Raw genomic sequence first — 18494 nt, 5'->3', positions numbered from 1 at the left:
CACTGTACACCAGGATAGGGTAAATTGAACACATAGGCAGTTTATTCTCTGTAAGATTACTAAATTATTAGATGGAAAGAACCAAAGCTCACATAAAACAAAGGACTGCAATTACCAAATTGAGTTTCACCAACCACCTGACTCCCCTCTATTAATGAAACCCCAGCCCCAGTCACCCTACTGAGCGCTCAGTGTCTAACGGTGGAGGCTTCAAGCAAGAACTCCCGTTTACCTCCGACGGGATATTTTTTACCCTTCATATTAACACGTTCGTAGTAACCTTACAACAGGACACATTCATATTAAACATGCACAACAACCTCATAACAGAAATGAACCTTATTCATTTAGCACTTTATACCACCGGCACATTGTAATAATCCGTCCGATAACATCAACACTCCCATGCGAAAGTCTGTTCAGTACATTTACTTCCAAAAATGACCGCCAGAGAAATCAGGCATCCGGGCATGCAGTTAGAACATAGCGGGCCTGCCCTGCCAGGTGGTAGCGTGCGCAGAAAATGGGGTGTGCAGCAGCGATCTTTTAAAACTCCGCTTAGTGTCCGTCACGTTAGCAGAAGTCTTCTACTTCTTGGCCAAGTTGCTGATCACCCTGATGTACATTCGCCGAAATAAACTTTATTAAATATCACCTGCGTCGTCCTTGGTACTGGAGCTGATGAGTCGTCTCTGTATAGCAGGGAAGCTACCGCGATTCCTCCAAGCTCCGGTTCCCACTGCGCGGCACCGGGAGCAGCTCTCCTCTGTCGTTCTGGTAACACACAGCAATTTCCCTTCTCCGGAGCACCAACGTGGCTCGAACCTGCCTTCAGACTAATCTGGTCCTGTGTGACTACATTAAGGAATTCTCCCTACTTACTCTACATCACCCGAACGAACCAAAAAAAAACCTCCTTTCCCCCTCTCTCTCCCGCCAACTCCACTGCCCTGCTATACGCAGCCACGTTACGTCGTGACGCACCGTCACACTTGCTTTTAAACACCTTTGAATCACGAAATAAACTAAAGTAAATCATTATCAAATTGTCCGTGACCTTACATGACAAATAAAACAAAGCAGCTTGTAAATTATAACCCTTTAACACGCTTAATTTATCCGTGCTCTTTAGCACCTTGTAGTGAGCAAAAACGTAGTCCATTTTACTCGGCAAAACACCTTACAACAGAAATATTAAACATATATACATTTACAAATCAACCTTCAAAACCCACCTTGTTCCTCATCAACCAGGAGCTAAAACCATCACTGGTATTTAAGAAATTAACCAAAAAAGAATCGTAATATAACTATTCCTTTTTCACGGAACACACCTTGCTTCGACTTCCATGAAGTTTTCCCGCTACTGTGCGGTTTGCAACACTGGTTTACGGCAGCTTGTTGTTCTATGTTCCTTCAAAATAAAAGCCGTTCTTTCACAATAAAAGGCATCACTCGTCTTATACAGTTAAACAAGGAATAACATTTGTAACTAATAAATGGAATAAACGAAATATTAATACGGTCATTTAAACTCCCACCAAATCATTAGAGCTCAAATGGGAACCAAACGGAGTGATAATGATTTCCTAATGAAGAAATGACCTGTAACCGTTGACCTGTAAACATTACATTGTATGAAAACACAGTTTACATGACAGAATAAACCTTAAACTTCAGAATGTAATTAAACAGTCTCCAATAGCAAAACCAGTTTCTGCACTGGGCGTTCCACTACAGAAGGTTTACTGTAACATTGTCCTTTGTCCATCTTCCTTTCTCCAAAACGAAGCTTTACCTTTCTTACAAGTCCATCTTTGTCAGTTGTTGTGTCCATTACACGTGCTAATCTCCATTCATTGCGTGGCAAGTCATCCATTTTCGCCATCACAACATCTCCAACCTTCAAGTTTCTCCTTGGAGAGTGCCATTTCTGTCTTGTTGCGATGTTAGACAGATACTCCTTTTTCCAACGTGACCAAAACTGTTCTGATAAATACTGCACCTGCCGCCATCTTTTCCGTGCAAATGTGCGAAATGTGAATTTGCATTTTTACAGGGTGGTTCTGTAACACTCATTAATATTCATGAGAGAATATTACTGATTGGTCACTGAATGCCTTAAACCAGGGGAGCCCAAATCCAGTCCTGGAGGGCCAGAGTCCTGCACATTTTTGGGTTTCCCCTCATTTAACACACCTGATTCATCTCCTTGTGCTAATAACCACACAGCTCTTGAGCTGAATTATTTATGGTGGAACAGGGAAAGAGCTGAGCTACACAGGGCACCGGCCCCCCAGGACTGGATTTGGACACCCCTGCTTTAGGTAGAAGAAACAGGCAGCACAAGTCGATGTTAACTGGCCAATGAGGTAGTGCCCCTCTCATAAATATTAATCAGCCAGCCAATCGTGTAGGGCTTCACTCATGAATATTAAAAAGTTCTCCTGATCCACGGTGCTAAAAGAAATTAGCGCCCAGGACACACTGGATGTGCATCATGTGCGGCGGAAAATATCAAATTTCATTTCGGCGCCCATGTTAACAGATTAGAGCGGCCGCGTGCGCGAGATGCGGGGCTCACGCCTCGCGGTAGCGGCGCCGTATCTAGAGTCACGCGCGTGGTAAGCGGTTCGCTATGGAAGCGTATTGCATTCATCTGGGAAAAAAATCAAGTCTGTTTTTTCGAATTAATAAAATAATAATCCCGTTTTTCTGAGCAATATTTTTCTGTTTAATGAGGTAATGAGAACCTTTCTGTTTTTCATGATGCACGTCTCACTGTGTAGTTTAATCCGCTTTTTTTGATGGTTTGTAGACGGTATTATCATTAGTTTGCCGGCTTTGCGCGGCACCTATTCCGCCCCGCTCCACACTGCAGCGTTTCTCCCGGATCAGTAGATACAGTATGACATATGCTTCATGGAAATAAGCCGATGCATTTGAAATGCATTCAGACCGGCTTTGCTGTGACTAAAGACCATCTTTAGCAATCGCTGTAAATACTGAATCCTCATGGAGCGCAACTCCGGCGCCGGAAACAGCTTTTGTATCAGAATCCAGGTCCAAACTTTTATTAAATGTCACTTTAAATATGTAATAATATTACTTAAATATTCTGTTATTGATGGCCATTTTCATGCCGCACGCGCCGGAATTAGCAGTTAGAAGGAAAGACACTGACTTTAGTATTGATCTCTGGTGCCGTTTTGTGGTAAATATGCTTGTGATGAATATGTCTGATGAATATCGCTGCTTTGTAATTTTACTTCCCCGTAATTTCACTAATTAAGCTGTTAGTTTAGCTCGCTTCCCTCCGACATTTCCTGAGCTGTTTCATAAGCTTCAGTTCCCGCTTCGTTAGGGGAAGCTGTGCTGTTTTTATATCGTACAGAAACATAAAGTACAGGCGGCCTGATGGGATTAATAATTCTTCCTCCTGCCTACAGACTCCTGCCAGCTGACGCTGGACCCCAACACAGCAAACAGACGCCTGTCTCTGTCAGGGGGGAACAGGAAGGTGACAGAGGGGGCAGAGCGGCAGCCATATCCTGATCATCCAGAGAGATTTGACAGCCGCCCCCAAGTTCTGTGCAGAGAGAGTCTGACTGGCCGCTGTTACTGGGAGGCTGAGTGGGATGGATATGAAGCCTGGATAGGAGTGACTTATAAAGGGATCAGGAGGAAAGGAGGGAGGGACTGTCTCCTTGGATACAATGACAAGTCATGGATTCTGTGCTGTTATACTGACAGTTACTCTGTCTGGCACAATAATAAAGAGACTCTCATACCCATACGGCCCTCAGGCTCCCGCAGAGTAGGAGTGTATCTGGACTGGGGGGCTGGTGCTCTGTCCTTCTACAGAGTCTTCTCTGATGGACTGACCCCCCTGCACAGATTCACCTCCTCATTCACTCAGTCCCTCTATCCAGGGTTTTGGGTTTATAGTGACTCCTCAGTGTCACTGTGACATGTTGCTGGTTCTCCTGGCAAAAAGGTGAAATCTCTGCTTTTTAACCTTTATAATCCTTTTCACTCTGAAAGTGTGTCATCTTCGCCATTTCAGAACCTCTGCTAAAATCATCCTAGTATTTGCAGCGACCGTCCAGTGCAGCCATGTATTTTTTGACTTGGCCACTAGCAGACCTCATACAGCTAGTCAATCTCGCACTGACTTTTTTAACCAATATATTTAATAATTTAATTGAGCTGTTGGTGAAATTTAGCAAAATCATGGAACGGCTGAGGTGCCCCTGAGGAGAAGTTTGGGAACTGATGTGGTGTTCATCTAGCCATCCAACTAGATATCAGTAACTTTTTAGAACACAGAAGAAATTATTACTAGTTTTTATTGTGTTACTCTTAATTTGCACACGTTCTAATGTTAAATTGTATTTTTTGTTCTAAGCCAAAGTACACTTGCTACCCAGATAAACAGCTTTAAACATTTCTTTGGACTGCCTAAGACTTTTGCACAGTACTGTATGTTTGACAAAAATAAATGCCTGTGTTCAGTGAGCTGATTAAACACGAAAAATATAGTATTATACATTTTCTCTCTGGCTAGAATATAACTAAATGTAATCCTGATTGGGGGGGGGGCTTTCCCTCTCCCCTGTATATGTACATTTTATATATTTATGTGAAAAAATATTATGTGGTACCTTGGGCGGAGCTTAATTCTCCGCTTCTGACGTCATAAGAGGAAGTGGCTTATCCTTGATGCTGATTGGTCGAGGGTTTATGCCCATATATGGTATCAATACATGCTTATGCCACGTTTTGCCGATAGGGGGCGATATGGTTTTGGGAGACTGCCGTTATGGCCATATATGGTATCAATACATGCTTATGCCACGTGTTGCAGATAGGGGGGTTTGGGAGATTAAACTTTAATAGAATTAAAATACATTACATGTATTTTATTAATGTGCTTTTTTAATTACGTTTTTAAGGTAAATAATAATAATAAAACATAGAACAGGATAATGGCAAGCTAGCGCATACACGTTCAGAGGGGGCGTCCGTCCGGCCCTGTGTTGTTAGTAAGCGCCACGGCGTATTTTAAAAGAAAGCGCCCAAATGTTTTAAAAGAAGAAAGCACCAAGTGTGTTAAAGAAGAAAACCCTTAGTGTTATTTTAAAAGAAAAGCAGTGTGAATTTAAACAAACATGCCCGAAAGAAGCAGCAGAACAGCAAATTTAAACAAGCGAAAACAACAAACAAGCCCGTCGTTTTAAAAGAAGCGATCACTCATTACATTTAACCAACACGAAAGACTTTAGTTATATTTACCAGGTTTGAGAAAGCATGTAAGCGGCAAACTTTTAGAAGAAATAGGACGAAACGATCCTGGAGCTCCGACACATGCGACTGCCCTGTTTGAACAACGCGGGTCGGAATGGACGATCGCTAGTCCGGCGTTTGGCGCATGCGCACCCACGCCGACGCCCCTTTAAAAATGGCTACGCCGGCGGAGCGCCTGTTTTAGCAAATAAAACCCCTATAACCGTAATGTTTTTAAGTAATGAAGCACATTTCTGTCAATGTGAATAATAAAGTAAAGCGCTCTGAGCATTTTCGATAGCAATAATCAGGAAATAACGCGGTTAATTCTTGTTTAAACGAATGCATGCTCTCACTCTCGTGTGGCGCACGCGCGTAGATCCACACAGCATTTCCTTTATTGAGCCAGCTCGTTGCGTGAAGCTGCTGTCAAATGGCTACCAGGGGAAATTGTTGTCGTGAGGCGAACCGTTGGCCTGGATTGTGAGAAGCATGCCGCCATTCTGGCAGAATGCACACCAATTCTATATTTTATATGCTTATTTGTAAATAGTGTAAAATAATCTATTTCTAATTTAAATAAAAGTCGATCTCTAACCCCCCCCCCCCCCGGATTGCTTAGCTACAATTAGCTAAATTTATCTACGTATGGTTAATCAAAAGGTATAACCAGAACTTGAAAAAATGCATTACCTAATCAGTAATTAACAATTGAGTTTATAATGTGTTGTTGATTTACCTATAATGATTGAAACAATATAACCTCACTTGAATCAGTCTGATGTATCTAATGTACTAATGCAAGCTTGCTTACTGTAAGTAAAGGGATTTCTATTTTCTATGAAGGAACTAACGTTTGCTTGCTCAGCAAGGGCCCGGGTCAGCATGACCTGGAAGTGAGATAAAAGTAATTGGGTAATTGGATAAATTTAACTCGACTCAGTATGAAACCGCAAAGGAATTTCTGTGCTGATAAGCAAGCCTCAATAAGCAGAAGTGCCTGGTGTCTACAGACACCAGATCCTTTTCTTTGAACTGTCTGATGACTGCATTTTTGGCTATAAGAGATGTATGCACTTGTTGTTCGGAGAGCAGAACAGGAGACGCATGATTGCTGAGTGTCTGTTCCCTTTGAGCTCATCGAATAATAAAGTTCTGTCAAACACTTAAACATCGGACTTCGAGAAATTTCTTACACAGTATTAAATATATTATATGAGAAATCTAATACTTGTGATAATGCATTTCTGTCATTAGATGCTGAAAAAGCGTTTGATAGGATTGAGTGGCAGTACCTATTTAAAACTATGGAAAGAATGGGGTTTGGGGATACATTTTTGAAATGGGTTCGGATCCTGTATGCTAACCCTTCAGCTGAGATACTAACGAACGGAATAATATCTGCCCCTTTCAGGCTCTGCAGGGGAACACGCCAGGGATGTCCGCTCTCTCCCTTGCTTTTCGCCTTAGCGACCGAACCACTGGCTATGGCAATTCGTAAACATATACATATTTCAGGAATTACAATTGGCCCTTCAGAACATCGTATTTCACTATATGCAGATGATATAATTATATTCCTTTCCAATTTAAAACAATCTATCCCAGCATTGCTAAATTTGATTGAAACATTTGGAGAATTCTCAGGGTATAAAATTAATAATTCTAAATCTGTGTTGATGTTCCTACACAAACCTGAGAGGCTTCTTCCCCCAGTTCAAACACCCTTTACAATCTCACAAGATGGTTTTATTTATCTTGGGATCAGAATTACTCCAACTGTTAATGAAATCTTACCAGCTAATTATAAGCCCATTCCAGATTCTGTAACTGGTCTGCTGAACAGATGGACAAAACTCCCCATCTCTTTGATTGGCCGTATTAATATATTAAAAATGTCAATTTTGCTCAAAGTGTTATATCTCTTTCAATCCATCCCACTTCCTCCACATTCTTGTTTTTTTGCTATACTGAAAAAAACTTTTACAAACTTTATTTGGAACAATAAATGTCCTCGCCTCAGACTTTCCTTGCTTTACTTGCCTTATGATAGAGGGGGGTTAAACCTACCCAACCTAAAATGGGTTGCACAAATTAGAGCAGCAATGGTTTACTTTGAGAAGGATTACCCTCTGTGGTGTTCCAACACAGAGAGGTTAATGGAGAAGAAGACTTATATTTTGATAAACCCCTGGTTTTATCTGTTGTTCCGGTCAATATGTACATTGATACTGTGCCACGAGGGGCGCAGTTCTCTTCCCGCCGGGAGCTGAGAGTGGATGGCTCGTGTAGGGTTTTGTTTGGTTCGTAAATAAAAGATATACATTTCTTTTTACCATTCTGCGTCTTGTGTCCTTCCAGTTGTCTGCTTAAAATTAATTCCGAACATAGTTGTGCTTAATACATAACAGTTTTGGCGACGAGGATGGGATTTTTTTAAGTTGGAAGACACAGTGTTAGCATGTCAAGCGACTCTGACGCAGCAGAAAATCCAGACGAGCCACAGAGACGTTCGGTGAGTGAAAGGACCGTCGAGCAGAAAATGGCATTTGGGAAGCCAGAAGATTTCCACTTCGAGGAAAGTGAAGAAAGTTTTGATAATTATCGTCAAAGGCTAGAGCAGTACTTTGCAGCGAATGGCCTGGATACCAAAGAGGAGAGAACCAAGGCGGTTTTTCTTACTGTGGTAGGGAAAAGGGCGCATAGCTTGTTGATGGATTTGAGCGCGCCTGCTAAGCCTTCTAAAAAAAGTTATGAGGATTTGGTGGGACTGCTACAACAGCATTACGTTCCGAAAACCAATTTCATCGCCGAAAGATGCAAGTTTCATGGAAGAAGTCAGAAGGAAAACGAGACCATAAGTGAGTACATTGCTAATTTAAGAAAGTTAGCTGCCACATGTAAGTTTGGGACATTTTTAGACGAAGCACTGCGTGATAGGTTCGTGTGTGGGGTTAAGAGCACTGAACTGAGAGATCGTTTGCTCAGCGCAGCTCACATTAAAGACTTAACGTTGCCGCTTTCAGTTGACATGGCGCTTGCATTTGAAGTAACGAAAGACAGTGTGCAGCAGTTCTCACAGAAAACCTACAAGGCTAATGTGGTGGATAAGCAAGTTAAAACGAAGCAGCGTGAGGCGACAAGAAAGCCTGCAGCTAGCGGGAAGCCTTGCTATCGTTGCAGTGGTAAGGGACACAGACCAGATGAGTGCAGATTCAAGGACGTGGAGTGTCACCAGTGTAACAAAAGAGGACACATCGCGAAAGCATGCCGCTCACGCATGGCAGGAGTAAAAAAAGGGACCGCGCACACAGAGAACAAAGGAAATTGCAACGCTCTCAAGCATGAGACATGTCACGGTGCCAGCGTTCTCAAACAGCGGACAGGTCACAGTTGCAACGCTCCCCAGCGCGAGAGAGACCCTGGTTGCAACGCTCCCCAGCGCCGTAATGATCACCCGCTATACACTAATCGTGGCTGTAGAAAGCTGCAGCTCCGAGACAACCCGGAAGAAGGTTGTGTGCCATCCAGGTGCATGGCTGATGTTCAAAATAGTGACACTGGTCAGCTTTTTGACAGAGGTGGGGTTGATCTTTTTGCAGTGGACTCCAGTACAGATGTGGTGAAACCTTATTATGCATATGTCAGTGTAAATGGTGCCAGAGTAAAAATGGAGGTTGACACTGGCGCAGCTGCGTCAGTGATATCTGAAAGTCTGTACCAACGCAGGTTTAAGTCAGTTAAACTTAGCCTCGCTAACTGTGTGCTGAAAACTTACAGCCAAGAATCATTGCAACTGATAGGCAAATTCACAGCAAAGGTGAAATGCAAAGAGGTCACAAAAAAGCTAGAACTACTAGTAGTGAAAGGAAAGGGTCCTGCATTGTTGGGTCGAGACTGGATTAGCCAGTTAAAACTAGACTGGTCAAGAGTCAACCGAGTGACTGCTGAAACAGTGGATGAGGTGTGTGCTAGACATGCAGCAGTATTCAAACCTGAGTTAGGAAAGCTCAAGGGCATCGAAGCAAGGTTGAAAGTAACTGAAAATGCTGTGCCTAAGTTCTGTAAGCCTAGAAATGTGCCTTATGCACTTAGAGAAGCTGTAGAGAGAGAGCTGGCAAGATTAGAAGCTGAAGGGGTAATTTCACCAACTAACTATAGTGAGTGGGCAGCTCCCATAGTCTGTGTACCTAAAAAAGATGACAGTGTACGTATATGTGGGGACTACAAGGTCACTGTAAATCCCTGGTTGAATGTGGAACAGTATCCACTACCCCGAACTCAAGATCTATTTGCTAAATTAGCTGGAGGTCAGCAATTTACCAAACTAGACTTATCACAAGCTTATCAGCAAGTGCAGGCTCAAGGCGTTACCTCACTATCAACACGCACAAGGGTTTATATCATTACAATAGACTACCATATGGTGTTGCCAGTGCTCCGGCAATTTTTCAAAAGATAATGGATCAAGTACTTCAAGGGCTGGACGGTGTCATCTGCTACTTAGATGATATCTTACTGACTGGAAAGGATACAGACAGACACCTAGCTACCTTGGAAGAGGTTCTTAGGAGGCTAGAAGTTTCCAATCTCAGGGTAAAACGAGAGAAGTGTGAGTTTATGAAGAGCAGTGTGTCGTACTTGGGGCATGTCATAGATGCTATGGGCATTCACCCAATGGGAGAAAAGACAGATGCTATCCAGAAAGCTGCAGTTCCGAAAAATGTGACGGAACTCAGGTCATTCTTAGCACTGTTGAATTATTATGGGAAGTTTATCTCCAATCTATCTACCTTGATTCAGCCCATGACAGCACTGCTGCACAAAGATGTTGTTTGGGAATGGTCAGAGAAATGTCAAAGTGCATTTGAAAAGGCAAAACAATCTCTTCAGTCTGACAAATTGTTAGTACATTATGACCCTGACTTACCGCTGATGTTAGCCTGTGATGCCTCTCCTTATGGAGTTGGTGCGGTGATTAGTCATAAAATGAATGATGGAAGTGAGAGACCGATTGCATTTGCTTCGAGAATGTTGACAAAAACAGAGCAGAATTATTCACAGATTGAGAAAGAGGCTCTTGGTCTGGTTTTTGGGGTTATGAAGTTCCATGAATACCTTTATGGTAGGAAATTTCTGTTAGTGACCGACCATAAGCCATTGTTGAAAATCTTGGGGCCAAAAACTGGTGTGCCAACACTGGCCGCAGCAAGAATGCAAAGATGGGCTCTAATTTTAGCAGCGTACACCTATGAGATTCAATACAAGAGGTCAGAGCAGCATGGCAATGCTGATGCCTTATCAAGGTTACCTGTGAAACCTAGCATGGATGTGGTGTCTAATCCAGTATACAGAGTTGCATATCTGGAAGAATTGCCTATTACGGCGAGAGAAATTGCCAAAGAGACAGATAAAGATCCTGTTTTGAAGGTAGTTAAGCAACTGGTTTTGACCGGCTGGCCAAAACATGTGCAGGATGAGGCATTGAAGCCTTATTTTCAGAGAAAATATGAGCTAACTGTGGAAGATGATTGTCTCTTATGGGGCTTACGAGTGGTAGTTCCTGAGAAATTGAGAGGGAGATTACTCTCCGAACTACATGAACACCACTGGGGGATAGTTAAGATGAAATCCCTAGCCAGAAGTTTCTTCTGGTGGCCTACATTAGACGAGAGCATTGAACGTGAGGTGAGTGAGTGCAGTATTTGCCAACAACAGCGTAGTATGCCAGCTACTGCACGAGTACATACTTGGAAATGGTCTTCAAGTCCATGGGAGAGAATACACATTGATTTTGCTGAGGACCACAAGCAGATGTTCTTAGTAGTGATGGACGCTTATGCTAGATGGCCCGAGGTTATTCCCATGCACACTACTACATCAGCTAAAACAATAGATGTGCTGAGAACTTTGTTTGCAGCTTATGGCTCACCAAAAGAAGTGATAACAGATAACGGACCTCAGTTCGTTTCACAAGAGTTTGAGACATTCCTTACTAGAAATGGAGTGAAACACATTAAATCGCCTGCATACCATCCTGCAAGTAATGGTTTAGCTGAGAGATTAGTACAGAATCTTAAGAAATCGCTTGCAAAGAATAGAGCACTTGGAGGCATGACGCTTGAGCATTGTGTAGCAAATTTTCTTTTTGGATACAGGAACACGCCCCACACTACAACAGGCAAGACACCCGCTGAGCTGTTTCTGAGAAGACAGTTGCGAACGAGGTTGTCACTTCTCAGACCAGAGTTTTCTCATAGAATGCAAACTGAGACAGAACCACACCTTCCTCGTGTTAGGTCTTTCTCTGTGGGTCAACAAGTTTTGGTAAAGAATTACAGGGGAGGGGAAAAATGGTTGAATGGTGTCATACGCGAAGTGTTGGGTCCTGTGACGTACAATGTTGAAGTAGATGGAAAGTGTGTGAAAAAACATGTAAACCAGATGTTGAGTACCAAGGTAAATCCTGCACAGAGACAAGTGGACTCTGGTGCAGATGCAGGTCTGGACTTTGATGAGTTCACTACAGGCCGTGATTGGGAACAACCTGTGTCAAAGACGGTAGAAGAACAACCCATAGTACCATCACCACCGCTGGTTGTGGAACGCAGCAGCCGTCCTGTGAGAAACAGACGTCCTCCTGAAAGACTGAACTTGTAACTGCCGATGAGTAGTAAGTAAAAAAAAAAAAAAGCAAAAAAAAAAAAAAAAAATGTTGTACTATGTAAGTTATGGGTTCAAGTTGAGGTTATAATTTACAGGGGAGGAGCTGTGGTGTTCCAACACAGAGAGGTTAATGGAGAAGAAGACTTATATTTTGATAAACCCCTGGTGGTGGGCTTTTATCTGTTGTTCCGGTCAATATGTACATTGATACTGTGCCACGAGGGGCGCAGTTCTCTTCCCGCCGGGAGCTGAGAGTGGATGGCTCGTGTAGGGTTTTGTTTGGTTCGTAAATAAAAGATATACATTTCTTTTTACCATTCTGCGTCTTGTGTCCTTCCAGTTGTCTGCTTAAAATTAATTCCGAACATAGTTGTGCTTAATACATAACACCCTCCAACCTGGATATCTATAGAGTCTCACTCTATTTCAATTCCTTTGAATTTATATCTATATTCAGCATATGTTACAAAATTGATTAAGTGTATAAAAAATCCATATACCAGAAATACTATATCAGTTTGGTTTGAGGCTCTTACTCATTTAGGTGAATTACCACAACTTTCATCCTTTTCACCAATCTTTGGTAATGAGAATTTCCGTCCTGGTAGAGCTGATCCAGGTTTTAAAATCTGGTCAACTCAAGGTATTAGTAAGATGGAATTCCGCAAAAACACTTTTTCAAATATTTGCAGTTACGTAGTTTTATTCAATCAAGACAAGGCCAAAGCCGGGTTGAGCCTCCTCTTTCTATTTTGGAAAATATTACACTTAAATGTTTGAAAGGTAGGGGCCAAATTTCCTTATTATATAAACAATTTGTGGCCAAATCTAAAGAATCATTTAAGGACAGACTTCATGCATGGCGATCTGACCTGCAGGTTACTATAACTGAGGAAGAATGGCAAACAGTATGTTTAAAAGGCCAAACTCAGACAATGAACGCTCATCTGAGACTGCTTCAGTATAAATGGCTGAGTAGACAATATATCACTCCAGTTAAGTTCTATGGGACTGTGAATAGTCCAGCCCATGCATTTACTCTAGTGTACAGCAGAACAATATTACAGGTTTTCTCGGTCGCTTTGGTACATTTCTCAGATCAGAAATGAAATTCTCATAACTACTTGTACAACCTCCACAAAAAAAAGGTTAGGTGGTACCTTGGGCGGAGCTTAATTCTCCGCTTCTGACGTCATAAGAGGAAGTGGCTTATCCTTGATTCTGATTGGTCGAGAGTTTATGCCCATATATGGTATCAATACATGCTTATGCCACGTTTTGCCGATAGGGGGCGAAATGGTTTTGGGAGACTGCCGTTATGTACATATATGGTATCAATACATGCTTATGCCACGTGCTGCCGATAGGGGGGTTTGGGAGATTAAACTTTAATAGAATAAAAATACATTACATGTATTTTATTAATGTGCTTTTTAATTACGTTTTTAAGGAATAATAAAACATAGAACAGGATGATGGCAAGCTAGCGCATACACGTTCAGCGGGGGCGTCCGTCCGGCCCGTAGCCGCGTGTTGTTAGTAAGCGCCGCGGCGTATTTTAAAAGAAGGCACCAAAATGTTTTAAAGAAGAAAGCACCAAAAGAAGAAAACCCTTAGTGTTATTTTAAAAGAAAAGCAGTGTGAATTTAAACAAACATGCCCGAAAGCAGCAGCAGAAGAGCAAATTTAAACAAGTGCAAGCGAAACCTATGAACATACAGCCCCGTCGTTTTAAAAGAAGCGAGCACTCATTACATTTAACCAACACGAAAGACTTTAGTTATATTTACCAGGTTTGAGAAAGCATGTAAGCGGCAAACTTTTAGAAGAAATAGGACGAAACGATCCCAGAGACCTGCCATATGCTACTACTCTGTTTGAACAACGCGGGTCGGAATGGACGATCGCTAGTCCGGTGTTTGGCGCATGCGCACCCACGACGACGCCCCTTTCAAAATGGCTACGCCGGCGGAGCGCCTGTTTTAGCAAATAAAACCCCTATAACCGTAATGTTTTTAAGTAATGAGGCACTTTTCTGTCAATGTGAATAATAAAGTAAAGCGCTCTGAGCATTTTCGATAGCAATAATCAGGAAATAATGCGGTTAATTCTTGTTTAAACGAATGCATGCTCTCACTCTCGTGTGGCGCACGCGCGTAGATCCACACATCATTTCCTTTATTGAGCCAGCTCGTTGCGTGAAGCAGTTGTCAAATGGCTACCAGCGGAAATTGTTGTCGTGATGCGAACCGTTGGCCTGGATTGTGAGAAGTATGCCGCCATTCTGGCAGAATGCACACCAATTCTATATTTTATATGCTTATTTCTATCTATTTCTAATTTAAATAAAAGTCGATCTCTAACCCCCCGGATTGCTTAGCTAAATTTATCTACGTATGGTTAATCAAAAGGTATAACCAGAACTTGAAAAGATGTATGACAACACATGCTGATCTTTTATTTCAAATAAGCCTCTTTAACCTCATCGTTTTTAAGCAATGAAACTCTTTTCGGCTAATGTGTTATTTAAAATAAAACATCTTAAGCATTTCGACAACAAGAATCAAGGAATAACGCTGGCGATCCTTGTTAAAATAACTCTCCATGTCGCGCTTGTGCGTGCAGCCACGATACCCACACACCACTGTCTTTTATTGAAAACAGCTGAGGCAAGTCGTTTTCGGAACTTTAAAGTGTGTATACAACAAGTAAACGTGTGTAAAAGAAGTATAAAATGTGTTATAAAGCACATAGCCAACATTAATTAATAAAGAATTTAAGCATAATAGCCCAGACGTACCACGGCCTAAAGCCGGTAGAAAAAGAGCTATCCTACGGCCTACAAGAGAAAAGCATATGGCACCAAATTGGAATCAGTAGTCGTTAAAAGAATAAAATACATTATATGAATTTATCAATGCGACATTTTAAATACATTTTAAGGCATAATAATTTTAAGGGGTCACCGGACGCGTCGAGCTTTTCTAGCTAGAGAGGAAAGAGAGTCGGGCAGTTTTGAATGGTAAAAGCAGTAGTTGTGTATTGTTAACGGTTTATTTTTTAACAAAATGTCCTATTTTATAACGGTAAAAACACAGCAATCCTGTTTTTAGGGGGGATTTATGCGCATTGTATGTCTAGACATGTCGATCAGCTAATGTCCGCGGCAGTGGGAAACGGGTCGTAGGCGCGAGAGCGATAAGCCTATGTGAAGGAAGCGTCAATTGACAAATTGTTGCAGAGTGCGTGTAACATCTCGTTTAACCGCTGGTCCCGAGTGTGACAAGCAGACAGACAGCATTCACGCCGCGGCAGAAAGCACATTACGTCGATTTGTTAATCAGTTATATTATTTTATACTATTTACGAATAAATGTCTAATTGAAATAAAAGTCGATGTCTAACACCACAGCTCTGGGACTCTAGCATAGCCCCGGGCGCCCCGCTGCGGGCCTGTGGGGCTGGATGAAGTATCTAACTTCAATTGCTTAATCAGCAGGGTAAAGTGCCGTAACTTAAACGGGGGTATGACAAATTAGTATAAAGTTTTAAGCCAATAAGATTTAATTAATAAAATAATTTAGTTGTATTTTGTTAGTTTTATTTTCAATAAAACACACCCAGCGCATTATTAATTTAATAGATGCAGGAACTAGTGAGCGGTATTTAGCTACGTACTTCAAAAACATTTAAAAAACTTTGTTAGACTAATACCTTAGTTATTTTAATAATTTAAGGGATAAAAACATTTGTTGTGTTTGTCAATGTGTTATTTTAAGTAAATGCGTTATTTTCCAACGCCAAAAGCCCTGTCATGTTTTAAGTGAGAAATGATATGGACTAGCAACTCTCTCTGGGGGGAGCAACCCCGGTTAGGTACTATTAAGCAGCATTTAGTGACATGCATCAAAACACATTTTTAAAAACTTTGAAAGAATAAAGTCTTAGTTATTTTAATAAATACGTTTTTCAGTAAATGTTTATTCACGCGCATGCACACAAACACACACACACACACCGGAGGTCGGGGGGCTTTAGAGTTTAACTTTAGGTTGCTGATCGCAATGTGTGACCAAACCCCAAAGCACCCTAACTTAGTCGTTTACTAACTTATCGCGAAAAACAGACAGAAATAGACTTGTAAATTTTAAAGAAAAGACATTAACTGTTTGTCTTAATGAACTGTGGAATCAGGCAAGGGTGTAAGAATTTAGGATATAGTTTTGTTATTTTAAAGAAGGTGTACATGATTATTTAATTACTTTTAATAGGAACCAGTAAGCTGCATTTAGTACCATGTTGCAAATACACATTAAAAACATTAAAGAATAAGGTCTTAGTTATTTTAATAAAGACATGCTACAAGGTGCCCACGACCCCAGCTTATATAATCTACAAGCTTGATCTGAGATGCTTGCTGGAGTACAATGCTAAGTTGACAACGGTAACGGGGCTGCAGCCTGTTTGATAGTTAATGAAACACAGTTCAAATTCAACAGTGTCAGTAGTCATCCACTATGCAGGGAGACTACAGATTGACTATAACGATCCGTTTATCTGTTGTCATTATTTAATTTATTTTTTGACAGAATAAAGCCTTAGTTATTTTAATAAATATGTTTTTTCAGTAAATGTGTATTCATGCTCATGTGCACAAACACACACACACACCGGTGGTCAGGGGCTTTAGAGTTTAACTTTAGGTCAGTGAAAGTATAGGTCCGCGATGTGTATACAGGCCCCAAAACATATTAACTTAGTCGTTCATGAGTCTTATTGTGAAAAACCACGCAAAATAGACATGTACATTTTAAAGAAAAGACATTAACGGCTTTTGTTAATGTTTAATTGTATAAAAACTTTAGCAGTCAAACAAAAATGTGTTATTTTAAAGTAGTATAAAATATAACCTTAACTTTGGACGCAAGATGAACAATCTACACACACAGACACACACACACACAGCAAAGCCCCAAGCATGCTCACAAGCACACAACCAAAGGTGGGCTTTTAGAGTTTGCTCAATCAAAAAAACATCAGACACATATAGTTTACGTTTTTTATTAAAATGTGTAAGGATCGCTCTGTTAGAGCGCAATTTTAAATTAGTATGATTGTGATATAAGTCATTTAGGCAACAAGATTTGAGGAAGAACCTAAGTAGCGGCTAGAAATGATCGACCAGGCAGACAGAAGTCTGCTTTTCTTATCTCACAAGTCATGGAAGTGTAGGGGGATGTAGGAACTGTGGAATCAGGCAAGGGTGTAAGAATTTAGGATACATTTTTGTTATTTTAAAGAAGATGGCCATGATTATTTAATTACATTTAATAAGAACTAGTAAGCTTTAATAGGAACTAGTAAGTATTTAGCATCATGCATCAAATACACATTTAAAACTTTAAAGAATAAGGTCTTAGTTATTTTAATAAAGACATCCTACAAGGTACCCCACGGCCCCAGCTTATAGCGTCTACAAGCATGATTTGAGATGCTAGATGGAGTACCATGTTAAGTTGACAATGGTAACTGAGATGCAGCCTGCTTGATAGTTAATGAAACATAGTACAGATTCAACAGTGACAGCGGTCATCCAATATGCAGGGGGACTAGAGAGTGACTATAGTGCCCCATTTAACCGTTGGTCCTTATTTTTTAAGAATTTTGACAGAATAAAGCCTTAGTTATTTTAATAAATACGTTTTTTTTTTTTCCAGTACATGGTTGTTCATGCTCATGTGCACAAACACACACACATCGGGGGTCAGGGGCTTTAGAGTTTAACTTTAGGTCAGTGAAAGTATAGGATCGTTATGTGTATTCAGACCCCAAAACATATTAACTTAGTCGTTCATGAGTCTTATTGTGAAAAAACCGACAAAATAGACTTGTAAATTTTAAAGAAAAGATATTAACAGCTTTGTTCTTACACTATAGGAGACTGTGTGGAGTGTTTAAGTACTCGAGGGGATGACCCCTGCAATGAAATTTGTAACATTTCAAGATGTATATTTTAAAAGAATGAAGTGCCTGGACAGTAAGGGGTGCATGGTATCGGATGGTGGAATGTCGAACAGGTTTGTTAGAGGGTTAGAGGAGATAGAACTATGTTTGGCTCTGCTCTCTCGATTATCTGAGTTCTGGACTGACATATTCAAAGCCATTGAGCCATTCTGATTTTGTGAAGAAGGAGCGACGAGGAGGAGGCCACAGCTGAAGTTCCTCCGTCGTCCGGACAGCAACGGCTCCTGCGCCCTGCGAGCAGAGAGAGGCCAGGGGCAGCGTCAGCAATCCGCCGAGCAGCAACTCCTGCAACGAATGCACGGACTCATGGGTTATGGCCGGAGAAGGAGGACTGACTGCAGAGACATTGGTGATGGACTTGTGGGTTATGGCCGGGGACAGAGGGATAATACAGATGTTGTTTAAGTTTGCTAAAAACTCAAATAGCCTAATATAAGATAGGATAGGATAAGATAGGATCGGATAAGATAGGATCGGATAAGAGGCTTAGATGAAATAGATTAAGATAAGATAAATTA

At 41.2% G+C, this 18494-nt stretch overlaps 2 protein-coding genes across 2 annotated transcripts in view; both read left to right on the top strand.

Annotated features, from left to right (window-relative positions):
* Nucleotides 1–12190, top strand: part of LOC125705802 (uncharacterized protein K02A2.6-like) — a 132182-nt gene extending 119992 nt beyond the window's left edge. Inside the window, exon 2 of the mRNA XM_048972060.1 lies at nt 11981–12190. The gene's annotated coding sequence lies outside the window, so the exon portion shown is untranslated. The remainder of the gene's footprint in view (nt 1–11980) is intronic.
* Nucleotides 8621–18494, top strand: part of LOC125705801 (uncharacterized protein K02A2.6-like) — a 135283-nt gene continuing 125409 nt past the window's right edge. The window contains exon 1 of the mRNA XM_048972059.1: nt 8621–11963. Coding sequence (XP_048828016.1) covers nt 9748–11946 — 2199 coding nt within the window. The 5' untranslated portion in view covers nt 8621–9747 and the 3' untranslated portion in view covers nt 11947–11963. The remainder of the gene's footprint in view (nt 11964–18494) is intronic.

Source organism: Brienomyrus brachyistius, chromosome 13 (assembly GCF_023856365.1).
Source record: "Brienomyrus brachyistius isolate T26 chromosome 13, BBRACH_0.4, whole genome shotgun sequence".
Classification (NCBI taxonomy): domain Eukaryota; kingdom Metazoa; phylum Chordata; class Actinopteri; order Osteoglossiformes; family Mormyridae; genus Brienomyrus; species Brienomyrus brachyistius.
This window is presented reverse-complemented; position numbering and strand designations above follow the sequence as displayed.